The sequence below is a fragment of the Manacus candei genome, unplaced genomic scaffold, assembly GCF_025592945.1.
Source record: "Manacus candei isolate 608988 ecotype Guabito, Panama unplaced genomic scaffold, ASM2559294v1 h1tg000015l, whole genome shotgun sequence".
Lineage (NCBI taxonomy): Eukaryota > Metazoa > Chordata > Aves > Passeriformes > Pipridae > Manacus > Manacus candei.
The window spans coordinates 6,086,714-6,103,783 of record NW_026138063.1 but is presented as its reverse complement, the minus strand read 5'-3'; the positions used below and the strand labels follow the sequence as shown (position 1 = coordinate 6,103,783).

At 38.0% G+C, this 17,070-nt stretch overlaps 1 protein-coding gene across 11 annotated transcripts in view; it reads right to left on the bottom strand.

Moving 5' to 3' along the window:
* The window catches only part of NAALADL2 (N-acetylated alpha-linked acidic dipeptidase like 2), a 466,113-nt gene that overhangs the window by 225,016 nt on the left and 224,027 nt on the right, over positions 1-17,070 (bottom strand). For all 11 annotated transcript variants that reach the window (XM_051781725.1, XM_051781724.1, XM_051781723.1 and 8 more), the window contains one exon: positions 14,159-14,660. In XM_051781725.1, the coding sequence (XP_051637685.1) occupies positions 14,159-14,652 (494 nt within the window). In that variant the 5' untranslated portion in view covers positions 14,653-14,660. The remainder of the gene's footprint in view (positions 1-14,158; positions 14,661-17,070) is intronic.

The window sequence follows — 17,070 nt, the reverse complement described above, 5'->3', positions numbered from 1 at the left end:
AGTTAATATCTTGTTTGTAATACCAAAAAGCATAAAGATGCATCCTGCAGCTGGAGGTGAATCTAGCAAAGAACACTAATTTCCCATTACTCTCAAGTCATCTCTTTAAAGGATTACAAACAGTACAACAATATACTTCTGTTGCTTCTGGAATAGCTGCCCTGTAATTCTTGCTAAGGTCACACTTTTTCTTTTAAGTTATCTTTTTACTGGGTTTATGAGCCACTATTTACATCCTGTATCACATTCTGGCATAAGAAACTGGGACTATTTGTGTAGAGCTACAGCGAGCCTTATGGCAATTATTACCATCCCTCTATGTGTAAAATTACTTTCCTCTCATCCTAGAAAAAGAAACTATTTTTCCTTCAGGGTAATAGATCTTGAATTACTGATGGAATAACGCTATTCTCATCTCGAAGTCACTCTTCATGAGTGGCACAACAGCACATAACAAATACTTAAGACTCATCTTCAGATAAATCTGTTTTCTATCTCTGCTGAACTAAGAGTCACATAATATAATGCAGCCAGAAACCAGTGTCTAACACACAATGAATAAAAGGTGTTAAAATGCCTTTATGCTCCAAAAGATCCAGTATATAACCTTATGTTGAAGTTAATTCTTTCAGCGCAGACTGGATTATTCAGTAGCCATATTTCAATGCAAACACCCTGAATTCCTTGGAGGGTAATATAAATTCAGAGTAAGCGTGTAAAGAAACCTTTAAAGAATACCCTTCTATGCTATCAGGTGTTTCAGGAATGTCAGCTGCTCTTGTCTGAGACGATGCAAATGGGACCAGATCTCAAAGAGAGTCGGCTGTTTTGGAGAAACCAAGCACCCGTGAGCAAAGGCAGCTCATGAAGGTCCTCAGAAGTCAGAAGATGCTGGTGGCATCACACCCTTTGCTGGGAGGAGCAGACCCAGCTCAGTTGGGATGCCCTGGAAGGACCCAGGGATTTCCCCGAGGCAGTCCAGGAAAGGTCACTGAGGTAAGACAGCCAAGTACCAAGGCATTTGGATTTAACACACGCAATTCCACAGTCCTGCTAGAAAAACTCTGAAATTCCCCAAAGTGATCTGGGAAATGACCAGTTTTTACAATGTTAGGGAGGTATCTGGGCAAGGAGGAGCCTTCCACAAACTAGACCCAGAGCTCTGGAGCACCAGGGCACCTCGAGGCTCCTCTGGTAGGACCCCAAAGCCTCCTTAGCAAGGTAGGGACAGCACTGGGCAGAAATGTCACTAAAGAGTTCCTCACTTACCTGAGGCTCTAATTTGGTACAGGATAATTTGATCTTTAATGTCAGTCTTAATTATGCTAACTAAGGGGGAGGGATCCAACCCTACCAGCAGCTTTTAATCCTGGGTATGACTCATCCTGATCCAATTAACTATTTCCCACACAGCAAAACCTTTTGAACTTCAAGACCTACTGAGTCAGGAGGAAAGGAGAGAGACAGAAGAGAGACTCAAACCTTCACAATCCTCATTTATCCTCAGGAAGCCACTGTGAGTGATCTGTACATGGCTGTGGCAGCACTGGCAAGAACTGGGAAAAAGGAGTTAGGCTAATCCAGATGGGACATGACAAAAGCATGTAAAACCAATTTCCAAAGCCGTAAGACTAAAGGAGGATTAAATTTATTAAGCTTTGTATTTCTAAAATAATACCAAATGATTCTTGTTTTAAGAGAGTGTTTCTAAAAAAAAAAAAAAAAAAAAAAAAAAAAAGCTAGTTTTGCCAGTGGAGAACTGCAAATCCCAGATAATGCCCAGGTGGCGTGGCAATGCCACAAACAGCTCCCTATGCCTTCCAGTGCCTGGCTCTGGGCTCTGTGCTGAATCCTGCAGGCACCAGAGCCCAAACCCTCTGTTCTAGTTTGCTTTGTTAATCAGAATAGAATGTTAATATCAAGCCCTCTCAGGCATCCTAGCTAAAACAGCTGAAGAATAAAGGAAAATTCCAAAAATTTAGGAGTTAATGCTAGCAGCCTGTATCAGATATAATTATCATTGTCTTTTTTTAGAAGCTAGCTAAGGAAGAACTGCAGAATCTGATCTCACCTGACCACAGCTGACAAGAGGCAGAGGCATCAGTGCAGCCTTGAGCCTCTGAAGTGTATTTTAAGAACTGCTTTGTTCTCTGCCAGAAACCCACGTGCAGGCAGTGGGATGGGTGGCTAAGTGTGCAGACTATACACAACTCTCAGCTCATAGGTGCCAATGGCAATTTTACAATGGGGTCAAAAATATTAAGTTAACTGGCTTGTTAAAAAAAAAAAAAATCCAATTTCAAAAAATTTCCTATTAATTTGAGGATTAAAAAAAGAAGGGATCTATATTCTGGGTTTGTATCTGAAAGTAGGAAAATTTTTCATAATGTCCTCATATTATTAGTAGTAAAGAGAATGAACAGCACTGCCTTGTTCATTCACATCCAAAGAACTAACTACTAGTTTCAAACTTGTACTCCAAGATCTTTTCCGTACAAGTAACAAATTTGATTGATCTCAGTATACTTCAATACAAGATTTGAAAAGACTGATGAAACACAGAGATTGGAAAAAAGACATTAGGAAGAAATCACTAGATCACCTCACCTGACTTTTTCTATGCCACAGACATATTCTGCCTTGTGTTGAACCCTACGATGACAGTCTGGCTAAAGAACATCCAACAACACAACAAAGTCGTAATGAAATTGGTTCCATTCTTCACCTGTTCTGTGCTGTATATTTTTACTTGTAATTTAATGCTTGATTCTTGTTGTAGCTTTTTACCACACCAGACTAGGAAGTCCAGGTATCTATTTTCATGTGCAGATACTTCTGCACTGTAATCAGCTAATTTAATCTTACGTTCTATATAATACTTATGTCAATATGAACGAGATAAGCCCCCCAAGCTATATTTATTTCTGGTCAAATGCTAAATAAGTAACTATATTAGGTGTAAAGGCCCTTCTTTTAGTGCAGAACTGTGTCCTTAATAACTCTCTGGGCATTTTTAACACAGTCATCACTTTGAGTTCCTACAGTTTCAAAAGAACTATGAATACAAGAAGTACTTCTGGCCCTGGGACTAGAAGGTATTCAGGTTTCAGCCACAACCACAGGCAGAAGTGGTACTACAGTACCAGACAAGTGGTACTACAACATATGACAGCTTTGAGAAGTGCTGTGTAAATGACAGAACTTCAGCTATTATCCAAAATTACATCTATGTATTCACCTGGGTACAAACCCCCATATATAAATGGACAATTCTACATATATATTTCTGTCTGTAGGAAAGACTTTACAAAAGTTATTTAATTAAAAATAAAAGAAAAAAGTTTTCCACGATAACAAAACAAATACCACTATTAACATCATGTCTTATCTATCTTCTTAGCACATAAACTGAATAATTCAGAAACAAAATTCCCCACAGGGTCTGTGCTAGGATCCCAAGGAACCATGAAGATGTAACTTTTTTTTTGACACAGGATTTAATTTTCTTAAATAGTTTCTGGAAATATTAGTAAAGAAAAACAAGCATGATGCTACAGAAGACCATTTGTATATTTTAGGTCACTATTTGCACAGCTAGTTACACAGTAGCAGGTTCCATTTGCCTTGCACTAAGTATATCATGAATAATTCAGTTCCTTGCTTTGTTCCCTAAATAGTTGACAGGGAACAGAAACTTTGTTCATGACCCATATGGCCTTTTTTGAAGCTTGCCTATTCATTTAATAATGCACATCACAGGGCCCATCACCTGGGTTAGCACTTATTAAAAATAAAAGCATTCAATAACTATTACTAACAAATGGCCATAAAACAAGCAACTTCCAAGTGCTACCACCTTTTGCTTGCAAATAGCACTCAGCCAACTATTTAAATAATTAAATGCTCTCAATCTGCACTGCATCAGCCCTGGCTCACACAGCCTTGGAGAGGAAACAGAGGAACCACTGGGAAGATGTTCTTGCCTCGGCCACAACTGTAACTGAGCTCTCTGCTAAATCACAGATGCCCTGTTGGAACAAAGAAAGCAATTTCCACCAAAGGCACACTGACATTTTCATGGACTCCTTATATATTTCTATCGATCCTTCTGCCAGCTGTCTCCCCTCTTCACATCCTGGAGCAGTCCTGGGCTTCTCCAGGCTCAAATTTCCCTAGAGCATAACACCAGTATTGGATTCTTGAGCCAAGGTAACATCAAAACTCTGGCCATTTCATCAATTCTGTATTATAAGGGAGGATTACTGCAGCAGTCTTCAGCCATCCCCTAACTTCTTTTCTCTAGAACAAGATCTCAGCAAAAATACTACAATTCACACAAACTCATCTCTGAAGAGACTTCTCAAATTTGCTGGAAAGAAGTCAGTCTTTGATGGGGTCCTGACCCCTAAAGTAACAGTGACCTTCTCCCTGAAGCCTCACACAACCCACTTAAATACCCTGCAGGCTAACAGAGTTTGAGCACTCATTATAAAAGGTAAAATGAGTAAGATCTTCAAATGCTACCTGCTCACTTCTGTTAATGTTATCTCCTCCATTCTGTTCAGTAACAAACTTTCCCCAAAGATAAACAAAGACATGGAGTTGGTCCAGGAACAGACACTGCTTTGGTGGGAAACATCAGCACACACACCCCAAATACCCCAGCTAGGAATAAAAATCATGAAGTCACCAAGAAACAAGATTTCCAAACAATTTCACTTCTGAGCCATTCCAACACACTATTTTGACAGAGACATTTCAATACACTTTTCAATTTTTTTATTTCACTAAAAGAAAAAAAATAATGGATAGAGACAATTTTCATCTAACTGGAAAATTACAACCTTTTCAGCCTTGAAGAAATACTCATAAAACAAGCACATTATGAGTCAGTATTTTAACTTGGACAGGAACTAGTTCATTAGGAAATCATGTGTTTGTAAATTTGTGGCAATTACATGTGTTCAAAGGAAACATCAGCTTATAGGAAGGATGAGACTTCTCTCATGTTTAAAGATTACTCATTATTGAGACTGAGAAAAATCAGACATACACACAGGAGGAGGCATCATTTGATTTCTTTTCCATAATCAGCACTCCAGAAATTTAAAAAATTCAACTTGTTTAATTTTGAAGTCTAACACTACACAAGTCCCAATATCACCAGGGAAGACCCTAACTTTTCAATACATTCCATATTTGCTTCAGTGTGGTAGCTCCTACACTTCAGAAACTCATCAGCTTTTAAAGAGAATTGAACTGAGAACAGAAGCCCCTTAATGCAAGACTATTGTAGAATACTATTATTAAAATTGATTATTATTCAGACAATATCAATTTCATTATCCCTGATCGATCCCAAGCAATGCTCCTTAGCAACCTGCAGCTACAAATGCTGCATGAACAATAACTTATTACAGCACAACAAACTGCAGCCCTGCTGCTCCCGGTTAAATTCGGGAGCAGTCCAACTTATTAGCAGGCTTCTAGTAAATAGCTGTCATAGGTGCTGACGGCAGGGAACTGGATGTTAAAGCACCACCAAAAAGGGCTGAGAAAACTCTTTCCCCTCAAGGCTTTGTTAATTTGATTTATGTGTACAGGCAGGAAACTAACTGCTAATTGTTGCATTGCGTACCAGGGAATTGCAGCACTCCACTCAAACCCTGGATCTCAAGAGTACCAATAGTTTTATGCTGCTGTGAGAGATGAATCCTAAACAGGAATCTGCCCGTGTTTGATGCTTTGGAAGTTTTAAGATCTCTTTGCAATGCCCTATGGCACCATCTCCTCTGAGGAGACAGCCACTGGATCGCTGGGAAGTTGAGAGGCAACAGTCAACTCAGCAAGACCAAATTCCTGCAGTAGTTCAGGCAATTAGGAGATAGTCCGTGTAACAAAAGCTACTAATTGCATTAAGGGGGGGTTGTTCTGGAAAGTTTATTCCTCAGTATCATTATAAGCATTTGCCTGGGACCACCAGCCAAAATTGCTGATTCTCCTTGTATGGAGTTGCAAGGACTGGACAGTAAAGGGCAACTTTGTCCAATTTCTGCATCCTGGGGTATTTCCCAAGTGGAAGCAATTAGTCTAAAAGGAAAACTGGTTGTCATCTCAGCAAGCTGTGTGGTTTTTTTATCCTTCAGATTCTTTCTGTTAAGAAAAATGTGGTTTGGTTAAATCTATAAAAATGATAGATGGCAATGTAGATACCTCTTTAGCCTCTAACTGCTGCCTTTTAGCCAGTATTAGCATCAGAATTACCGAGAAATACCTAGTCAAGCATTTCTCTTTTTCAGGTAAAACCAAATACAGGGCCTACCACTCATCAAAAGTTTCTTAAAATGTATGGATTCTTAAAATCCATAGATGTTTCACCACCCATTCTAGTTTGTCAAGCTGAAACAGAAATGGATCCCTTGAAAATCTGAGCTTTCTGAACAGCACCAGACACCCACAGCAAAGAGGAGAGCCAGATGTCCTGGGGCAGCCCAGATAACAGGAGAATTCAAGGCACCATCAGTCCCGCCCCAATCCCTCTGTTACCCCAAGCAGACAGGAGCCAGGAATGCTAGACCTTTAAAAAGCAAATTGCTCCCTCACCCATGCTGGCACAGCTCATTTCATCATCTATTAGGAAAAGTAGTACTTGTTGCCATTCAGAATTGCTGTCCTAATTGGCTCTAAATTGCCCGCACATCCAGCAGTATGGTAAAGATGTAGATAGCTAATGGCCATAGAAATTGGTTGTCTCTCTAAACCCTAACCACACTTCTGCTATGAGAAGTGTGAGGCAATTTCAGCTCGGTAATCTTTAATTTTAAAATAAGTAAGATCGTGCAGTTCAAAAACAAGTGATCGGAGCAAAATTCGTTTGTACTTTATAACCTATCAAAAACCTGATGTCACGTCCTTATAGAAAACATGAGGCACTGCACCAACATGCACCAGGTAGGAAAGCACCCCAACAGGAAAAGTTCACTGTCAGATCCTGTTCCCCTCATGCAGAACAGGACTGTCACCTTCCGTCCCCTGTGTCCTATGTAACCTCTCAGCAGTACTGAGCTGTCTCCCATCTTCCCCTCCCAGATTCGCATCCTGAGCTTGTAAATCGTTCATTGAAACAGACACTCTAGCACCAAAAACACAGATTTATGGAATAAATACATGTAATCTTCCAAAATTCAAAATTAGCTTATCTATTTGTATTTATATCTATATTTATGTATATATCTATATATACACACACAGTTGTTCCATAAAATACATTTCCTGGAATTAGATGTTTATAAGAAAATATTCCAAAAGCTCATTCCCACTTTTCTCACTGATAACATATGATGTTTACATAGGACATGAAATACAAGACACAAATCTGCCTTCTGCCTTCTTCTCTTTTCAGAGAAGGTTTCTGGGGTTTGTCAATCTCTTTTACTTTCTTAAATGTGAAACACAAAATTAAATTCATTTCCTGTCTTTAAAGATAAATCAGGAAGTTGGCCCAACTGAGCTTTCCTTTCCATGTTCCCTAGCAGAAAAATGTATGTTGGCTTTGAAAAAGGAGCAGTAAGACCAAAGCCACTCGTGTGAGCTGTGACAGATAAGGAAATTTGTCAAGGGACTTATCACTTATTATGCTGAGCAGGCATAATACAGCTTATTGATTCTAATTCATTACCATATAATACTTGTTGCTCAGGAAATCACACAGATATCGCTTAGGAAAATTATTTTAAGGCCACACTGTGTACTTAATTTACCAAGGATACAGTAAAAATCATACATAAAAATCAGACTGCACTGCAAATAATTTCCCAAATCAAACATCTAAAAAAAATATAAATCAATAAATGTTTATGATTAAACATTAAAAAAAACCAAACCAAAACAAAAAAAAATACAAGAGGAAAAATTGTTCTTAGTGAAATACATCGTGGACTTGAAACATGAAACATGTCCTTTCAATGTTAAGTAAACCATAAGCTAAGACATTTCTTCAACAAAGAAGCGGAATATTATAAGTATATCTGTAACTGACCCTAACAGGATCAAAATTACACCTCTTTGTCAAGTATTATATCAGTATAATGCTTCCTTCTTTCATCTACAGAAAACAAAACAAATGAGAGAGCTACGTTTGGCAAATAAAAAAAAAAACAACTGAATGAAACCAAAGAAACCTATAAAACAGACAAGCTTTCCTCTTAACACCTCTGAAGTACAGATATAGCCTATTTTTTTGGTATAAAAAGAAATCATATTTGACGTAAGTGGGTATCTGAAGCCTAAATTTATCAAGTCACTGTTCCACAGATACCACTTGGGTCACACAGGGCATCTTTGTTCCACAAAAGACACCTCCCCGTGTTCTCAGAGCCATTCTCTGCTGGGCAGGTAGCAGGAGGATAAGTAATGTTTGACATTACTCTTATCTCCTTTCAAAGGGGCCTTTGTACTTATAAATACACATTCAAAATTATCATGTGAATGAAGAGAATCCCAAGTGATTCCACAGTGTGGGAATGAAATAAATCTATTGAGCTCACTTAGCTGCTGGTTACCCAGGAACACGCCAACATCCATTCCTAAAGATGCAGCAGGCATGACTTCAGACTCAGCCTAACTAGATTTAATACTTGCATATACAATACAATAAATATCTGAGACTAACATACAGGAGGGAAATGACGAGTTCCCATTGAGATTTGCTTTTTGCAGAGCATTTTTCAGCTGCTGGCATGACAAAAACCAGAATTCAGTTGTGTACAAGGGACACAAAGACAACTGCTCTGACCATAAGTGGAATGAGAGCAGCCTAGGCCAGCAGACTGCTGCCAGCAGCCCTGGGAGGGTCAGAGGGAGCTGTTAATTAATAATAACTATTAACAGGAATAGGGACAAATGGGTCTTTCCCAAGGGCAGCAGTCACCGGAGTCCTCCTTTCTCTCCACACATCCCTCTCCCTTAGAAGGAAAGGTTCTGCTCCTGCTGTGATTTCTCATTCCTGGGACAAAGGCAACTTGCCTGTAAATCTAATTCAGCAGCCTGTAAATTTAATTCAGTCCAAACCTCCAGAATTCAAACTTTTCGAGAAGTTCTAAGCTCTCTTTGCTCCTCAGACACGTGTTTCTCACAAACCCGAGGAAAAGGTTTGAAGCTCCAAGGTTTTAACAGTACTGGTTACAACTGATCAGGGACAACAAACAGTTGTGTATGGAAGTTTCTCACTTAAAGAAAATAACAAGCAAACTCCATTTCTCACTGCACAGGCACTTTTGTTCTTTGGCCATGACTGCACAGGAGAGCTGCTGCTGCCTGCCCTCCCAAGCCCTTTGAAGAATTAAGCTGAAGTTATGGCTGGCAACAGGCACCAATGACAAATCAATTCTTGCCAGAGATGGATTTGGGAGATTCTGCAGGTGATATTACCCGCTGGAATAAGGAACAGATATGTCTCTAAAGGACAGTTAGTTACAACTACAGGTATTACAAAGGGATTTAAACCTCCCTATTGCTCGAGGAGGGGAAAAAATGATAGTGAAGAAAGCATTTGAGTGAGAACATACAGGATAAAAACCAGAGGTGAAATGTAGGAGCCGCTCTATAGACTGGTTGGAGAGCAAAGCAAAGACTCCTTTCTCTGTGCCCCCTCCCAGTTTTAATAATGGAAAAATGTATCCAAGAAACTGTGAATCTAATAGTAACCAAGACATATGACTGCTGAGTGGAATTATTGAGTAAAGCAGAATAAGGCTACAAGAATTTTAAAAACGTCAGAGTGAATTGGCTGATCTGACAAACAATGTATAAGCTAGAGTTATCACTGACATCAACACAACTGCCTTTTTTTTAATTCTTACTATTCAACATGAATCTTTGTTTATCCATTTAATTTGCAAAAGTCAAATCCAAAATTACAACCGTAAAAAATTCTGATACCCCACATTCTCTAAATAAACTAGGATAGTTTCATTTTTACCTGGTTTTGGAGCAACCCAACTGAAATAATTTCTTATAAAATAAAAATACCGTTTTTCATACTTCCCTACTGAAATGCTCAATAAAGAAATTAAAGATGCAATGCAATATATATTTTCTAAGAAAAAGGTGCCAAATTGGATAATAGTGATAATTATAATCATAGAGGTCTTTGATAAGACTGCATTTCTGCTACTTTTTGTGGTTTTATTGCCCTGTCCCTTTAGATTTTGTTAATAATTTTAAACTCAACTCTTAACTGAAAAAACTCAAAGTTCAATTGCACAAAACTCAAATGTTTACCATTTTACCCTGAGTCTACATACATACCCAGATATGTAGCAACAGAATAAAAATACACTTCTTTAGCATCCCCCTTTTTATACAGGGCGAGAAGGAAAAATCAGATGAATTTTCAAAAGCACTTCAGTGATATTAGAAATCTAAATGCCATTTTAAAAAGTAGCTTTAAAAAGTCAGATTTCAGTGAGAATTGTGAAATTTTTAATTGCAAATTTCCTTTTGAGAATTAACAGCACACTTAGTGAAATTACTGGGTGTTTCTGTATTTTTGAAAGTCTGACTCTTACGACCTTCGGCATTTATTATAAACTATAGAGAGTTCCACATCTAAAAGCATTCATCACTTTTGAAAACAGGACCTTTCCTAGGCTAATGATTGTGCTTTGGAGCTGCAGACACATTCCTCAGGGAGCACGGTGCAGACTCAAAGCACAGAAGACCCTCCAGCTCTGCCCTCTTGACACGCTCTCTCTAAAAGGGCTCTGAGAACTCAGTCTTGTCATGGAGTCTCAACCCAGCTGTCCCAGGAGATAACCTGCTGTCAGCCTATCAGTTTTACCAGCTTTATCCATCTGTTTTGTCCTGCTAAGTTCTGCTAGTTATGGATATAAATTTAAACAGCACCCAAAGTATTTTATGTTTCAACTTCCACCTCGTCTCTTTTGGGTGTAGGATTTATGCCCTTCTCATAAGGACATATAGAACAAAGAAAGAAAATTGGGAGAAGCCATATTCATGGCACAGACAGATACAATTACTGGATTCCTATCAGCCCAGTGATGTTTGCAGAATTAAGTCTGGTTTTACCAGTTCTGAATCTCCTGTATTATGGAGCAGGTTATGTCATAAATATTTATCTGAGCAAATCTAGTATTCATACTGCTAAATCATTAGATTTACTGATTGAGTCCTATTAACAGTATTTGTGCCAATTTTTGTCAGCATGTAAAAAGCAACGTGCAGGATGAAGAAAAACTCTAAGTTTTTTGGTGACAACTCCTTCTCCCCTTTCAGGCACCTCTCACAACTTAACACCTCTTGAAACCCCTGAAACATCAGGAGTAAACCGATTTCAACTTTTTCCTGTCAACATTGCAAGCACCTCCCTGCAGGGGGCGGGGGGAAGTGTTCAGAAAGGCTTACAGATATAATGTTTACTTAGGCTGTATCATTGATTAGGAACGTGGCCAAGACCAGTAATTACAACTGTGCTAAATTGCACGGAAATTCCGTAACATTGACATTTCACGGGAAGCAAGGTGCAAAGTTTAAGGAATAAAAGCCAACGCTGAGTTTTCTTACCTAATGATTTCTAGTGTGTCTGCTGGGAAAAATGCTTATCATGGACCTGGTTGATGTAGACAGGCAGAATGGGCCTGACAGAAGAGCTGCACATCGGCTCCCACCAAGAGCCTCCAGTGGAGAAGCCGGACAAGAACACTAACCCAGCACTTCCAAGACATCCACACACCTTTTCCATCCCTCCAGGGATGGAGACTAAACCATTTCCCTGGGCAGCAATGATCCTCCATTCCTAACATGGATTGGTAGACAGGTTTCATTCAACTCACAAAATCCACAAATCTCAACAAAGCAAACACAAGTCCACTGCTGCACTTCTGCCACCCCTTTAGAAGCCCAGAGGGTCCCAATCCTCAAAGCTTCATTTGATCACAAGCAGATTTCACCCCCGTTGGGGTGAACAGCTCCCACTCCAGACTTGCAAGCACACTGAGGTGATGTCTGCTTGGACAATATGATTGGCAACTCTGTGTCTTTTAAACAGGTTTTTTTTTCCTCCCAATTCCTTTCTCAGGATAGTTAGCAAAATCCTTTACCATTACTGAGTCTGATCTAAATAGTAAACAAAGATAATTAAATTAATGTCATTCCCAGTAACAGGTAGAAGAGAAATTGCAAGCTAAGCAGCTGCCACTTTCCTAATAACTCAAAGTATTATATTGAAAGAAGTTTTCCAATAACATATATTGACATTGTCAGGTTTGAGTTGTGGGTTTTTTTACCCAAGCAACATATGTTGCATGTTCTGTACTTGTGGGGCTAAACACACACAGGTTTCCTTGCAGTCTCTGACTATTGCCAAACAGATGTTGAGAAAAAGCAACTTAAAACAACATGGGATAAAATCTGTCTCAGATCAAAATGTTGGCTTAAGAAAAATCTTGTGGGTAATGCAGTATACTAAAAGCATTGATTATATATTTATATACAGAATTGATAGGCAGCTGAATTAATGCTTGACTACATTTGTTGAAATCATGCCATTAAATAGAAAAAAAAATCAAATAATAAAAATTATGTAAAAGGCTAGCAACTATATAAGTTTTTTAAGTTCCAAAGTATTCATATAATTCATTTCAGTTAAAGTCCAGATTCTCACTAATATCCTAATACTAGGCTGAAATCATTTGACAAGTGATGAAGAGTTTGAAAGGGGATGTTTTTAAACCACTCTTTGAAATAATAAAATGGCAAGCAACTCCCAGTCCCCAAAGACAAAGTATTATCCTGAGTTTGACAGACATGTCAGCAACTTGCTGTAATTTGTGTAATACCTAATCTCAGGGCTTAGTTTATTCCAATACTTTTGTCATGACTAAGCCTAATGACAGCATTCAGTTCAATTGACTCCCTGAAAAGACAAAGAAGTTAATTTTTTACATAAAAAGAAGAAAAATCAGCATTTTTCATCACCTGTACACTTTCCCATTATGAAAATGATTAGTCTGTCTAAAGTAGATTCAGTTCAGCACATGAAAACTGACATGAAATCCTGCATATTTATTTTTTTCCCTTGAATTTAGTAACAGTGTTGGCTCAAAACACTGTATTAACCACGTCAGGATTTAGGACTTGATTTAGCAGATACAATAAAAGACAATATTGTTAGAACACACCTGTGGTTACTTTCAAATGTATTTCTGCTCTACTCAAGAAGACCTCTTTGGATGACCATGACAACAATCTTTTCTAACCTCAGGTTTTTAAGTTCTGCTGCTCCTGAACTGGTACTGATCAAAAAATCTGCAATGCATTGCCTTTATCATGAGAAAGGAACTTTCTGTTCCAGAAGCCAAAATAAGCTCCTCTGCCCCCTCAAATAACTTACAAAAGTTGGAAGGAAAACCTAGTTTCTTCCACACTCACCGCTACAGAAAAGTGATTATACTCTAATATGAACATGTTATATAAACTTTCAAAGCAGTGAAAAGATTCCACATGGAAAAAAAATAAAATCAAACCCAAGTCAGCAGATATTTTACAACAATTTATGTTCTTAAAACAGATTATAACGAATAAAAAATAAACAAATCGTGGTCTTTCAGAGTGCAGAGGCCAATTTTTTCATCCTAAAGCAATGCAGACTAAAGGTTTAATTCACCATTTAGATAAAACCACAAGCCAGGTTTCATTTTTGTGCCAAAAATTAGTCAGGAATTATTTTAAAGCACCAAATATTACAAAACATCATATAAACCTTGCTTTTCAACAGTGTTATTTGGCAATCAGTTGGACCTAGGACAGCTGTTCTATTGTTTATATTTCTATTCACTTTGAATAATCTATGTTTTTCAATTCATGTACATTAAAGATAATAACATATTTAGTAACAGAACACTGCTAAAGCAAAACTATTGTGTTTAACACAAATTTACATTATTAAAAATTCAACTACTTTTGTATATGAGTAAATTCCACTAGTTTTCTTATGAAAGCTTCCCAAGCATCATGAGAAAACTGAACATGAAGAAAAAGTCAAGGTTTGTAAATATGATTCCACATAAAACAAATCACATAAAGCCTTAACACTGGTACCTAATTGCATTTAGACAAAAAAACATGCCAAGGTACATACCTGTAAATCTGTTGAATATTTTCAGCTTTGATTTCCTTGAGAATTTCATGGTAGATATGAGGATTATTTGGTTCTTGAGATGCTGGGGGAGAGGGGCATTTCTTGCGAGCATAATATCCTATCACAATTCCAAAAATAAATAAAATCAAAGCAGTGCAAAATACTTTCAGTATCCGAAAAAAACTGCAGCGATTGCTCTTTGGTGCCTGTCTCGTGTAGTGTGAGATGTAGTCGGGGTCTTCCTGAAGCCTCTGGAATCTTCCCTTGGGAGAAGATGAAGTCTGGATGGGCTCGAGATCAAGGTCAGGGCTCTGGGAGTTTCCCAGGTGATGCTGGACTGCACTATCCAGTTGGAAATGGTCAAAGCCAGGCTCCTCCAGCTCTTTTTCCATGTCCCATTCCAGTTCCAACGCTGTGGCTTGGAGCTCATCGTTGTCAAGGTATGGAGAGTGCCCCTGTGCTCTCTGGTCTGCATTCACTTTGTGATAGGCCATCTTTTTATCTATTAGAACAAAATTTTAAAAAAATCACAGATTTTTTTTCCACATGCAAACTTAAACAATTTATTTATTCTTTGTAAACGTGGGAGAACTAAACATAGACAATAAAAAGTAAACACTGGGTTCTCAGTATTTCACTTTCCCCATTTCCATCGTCCTGTCTTCTTTTGTAGGATCAGCAGTCCCATCAACACCATCAGTGTGGAAAGAAGATATTTAAGAGAATATATTGCAAGAATATGAATAAAGGGAATTTACAAGTGCCAGTGGCAAACCACAGAAGTTATCCAATTATTTTGTCAGTCCTCGAGATAATATAAAAAAATTGAGTGAAGGAACAGAGTTTCCAAAACAATTATTTGTTACCTGAAAGTAATTTTAAAGCTTAACAACTGTGTGTATCAATTTGATTTCACACACCATTCAAAATAATGCTGTTAAAATAAAGTAGAAAAATTAGAAATAATATAAATTGCCTGATGTGATTCTAAACACAAGGAAATGATACGTTAAAGAAATTTCAGGGTGACACTGTACTTACACATCAATAAAAGGATTCCATTTAGATGGAGCATTCTATTATTTATAGGTATTTTAAATGCATAGTTCCTGAATGACTGATGAATTTACTTAGAAATTGTCCCAGCTGTTTTGCTCCACTTATTTTTCCCATTTTAATGAATCAAAAGCGCTGCCAGGTAAGTATTTGTAACAAAATCATTCCTTTAATAGCAAGGCATAACTGTGGTACTTCTAGATATTTCTGTGGAAGCAGAAGCCTCTAAAGAGAACTCTGACCTCCAGTACGAACACTCAAAGTCAATTTTCAACAAATCATTTTTAAAAGACTGCAACAACAGGGTGCCTTTCCCTCCATACTTTGACAATAGCCATTCTAACACATAAGCATCTGTAATTTTGGGCTTTTCAAACATCAGACTCACTTCTCAATTAGAATAAAATGAAGATAAACCTCTCACAGTGATGAATACTAGACTGACACCTACAGCACTATATTACCCCTCCATTTTTATGCTTTAAGGCATTTTCACTCTCCAAGACTTACCTCCAAATAACATTACTGAGGCCACGTAATAGATGAACCAACTCTAATGGCAAAGTAGAATTTCAGCTTTTTGAAGCTCAGAAGAGTGCAAAGTGTTAGCAAGCTCTGATATAATGAAACAGCCTATTGTCCACTGAAAAGCTATCTGGCTCTATACAATACCAATTTACAGATCCTATTTTCCCTGTACAGCCATATAAATATCCCTGGCCTATAACTGTCAGGCAGCCCAGGAACAGCCAGGAGAGCCCACACACTCCGAGTGGAGCTATTGCAGCCACTTTGCAAATCAATTCTCCACCTGCAGTCCAAACTCTTCTATATGCAGTGGAAGCAACAGAGTTTAGAGTGATCTGAACTAAAGCCTCTTAAATTATTGTGAAGGTCTGCATTACTTATTTAAATAACAATAACAAATTTGGTCTTTAAATTCCAACTGAGTCAACAAATGGTTTACACCTGCAAAGCCTTTGTGGCTGACCTTGTTAGCCCAACCCTCAGGTTTGTGAAGGATCCTCTGAACTACAGCTTTACTATCCCCACAGTTGTGCATCACCTCAAGATTTCTCAAGGGAGCATTCTGTCTCCTTAGACAGGTTGTTAAGGAAGATCTTTAGTAATATCAGCCCCGGAACTGATCCTTGGTGCACTAAGCTTCTTGCCAAGCACCAGCTGGACATAAAATGATGTATTAATATTCTCTGGAAAATTGAGCTAACTAATTTTCAAGCTATTTATCTGCCCTTTCACTCCATCTCCTCTTTTGCTAGTGGAGGGATTAATTTGCAAACCAATGAGAGATCACTGCTAGATAATATCAACTGCCCAACAACCTCATCTTTTCAACTCCATTTCATACTGCTCTTTGTCAGAAATTGAAGACCAGTGTTTTGTCCTTTAAAGCAGAACAAATTATTACTGCATTCCATAAATATGTATTTTTGACTCTAGAACTCCTGAAGTCATTTAACAAACTGTTTTAGCCAAATAAGTAAATCCTTAGCAGATTAGCACTGTAATAGCCATAAAACAGGAATTAAGGCAGTTTTTCAGATGCAGTTTCATGGCTAATATTAATCTTGCTGAGCTTAAAAACGTTGGCCATTGCCTAACTGCAGTAGTTAAGTTTTCCCTGTATTTATGACACTTTAAAAATGTATGTTATTGTTCAATTGAGTGTATTAATAAAGGGTATTTAAATCTACATATAAGTGCATAATAAAAATCCATATGAAATTTCTTCAAATGGTTGTTAATGCAGACGAGTAGCAACCACATTCCACAGCTTAGTATCTCAGCAATTGCATTTTCATTCAAAGCACCAAAACCAGTTACCTCACTTCAGA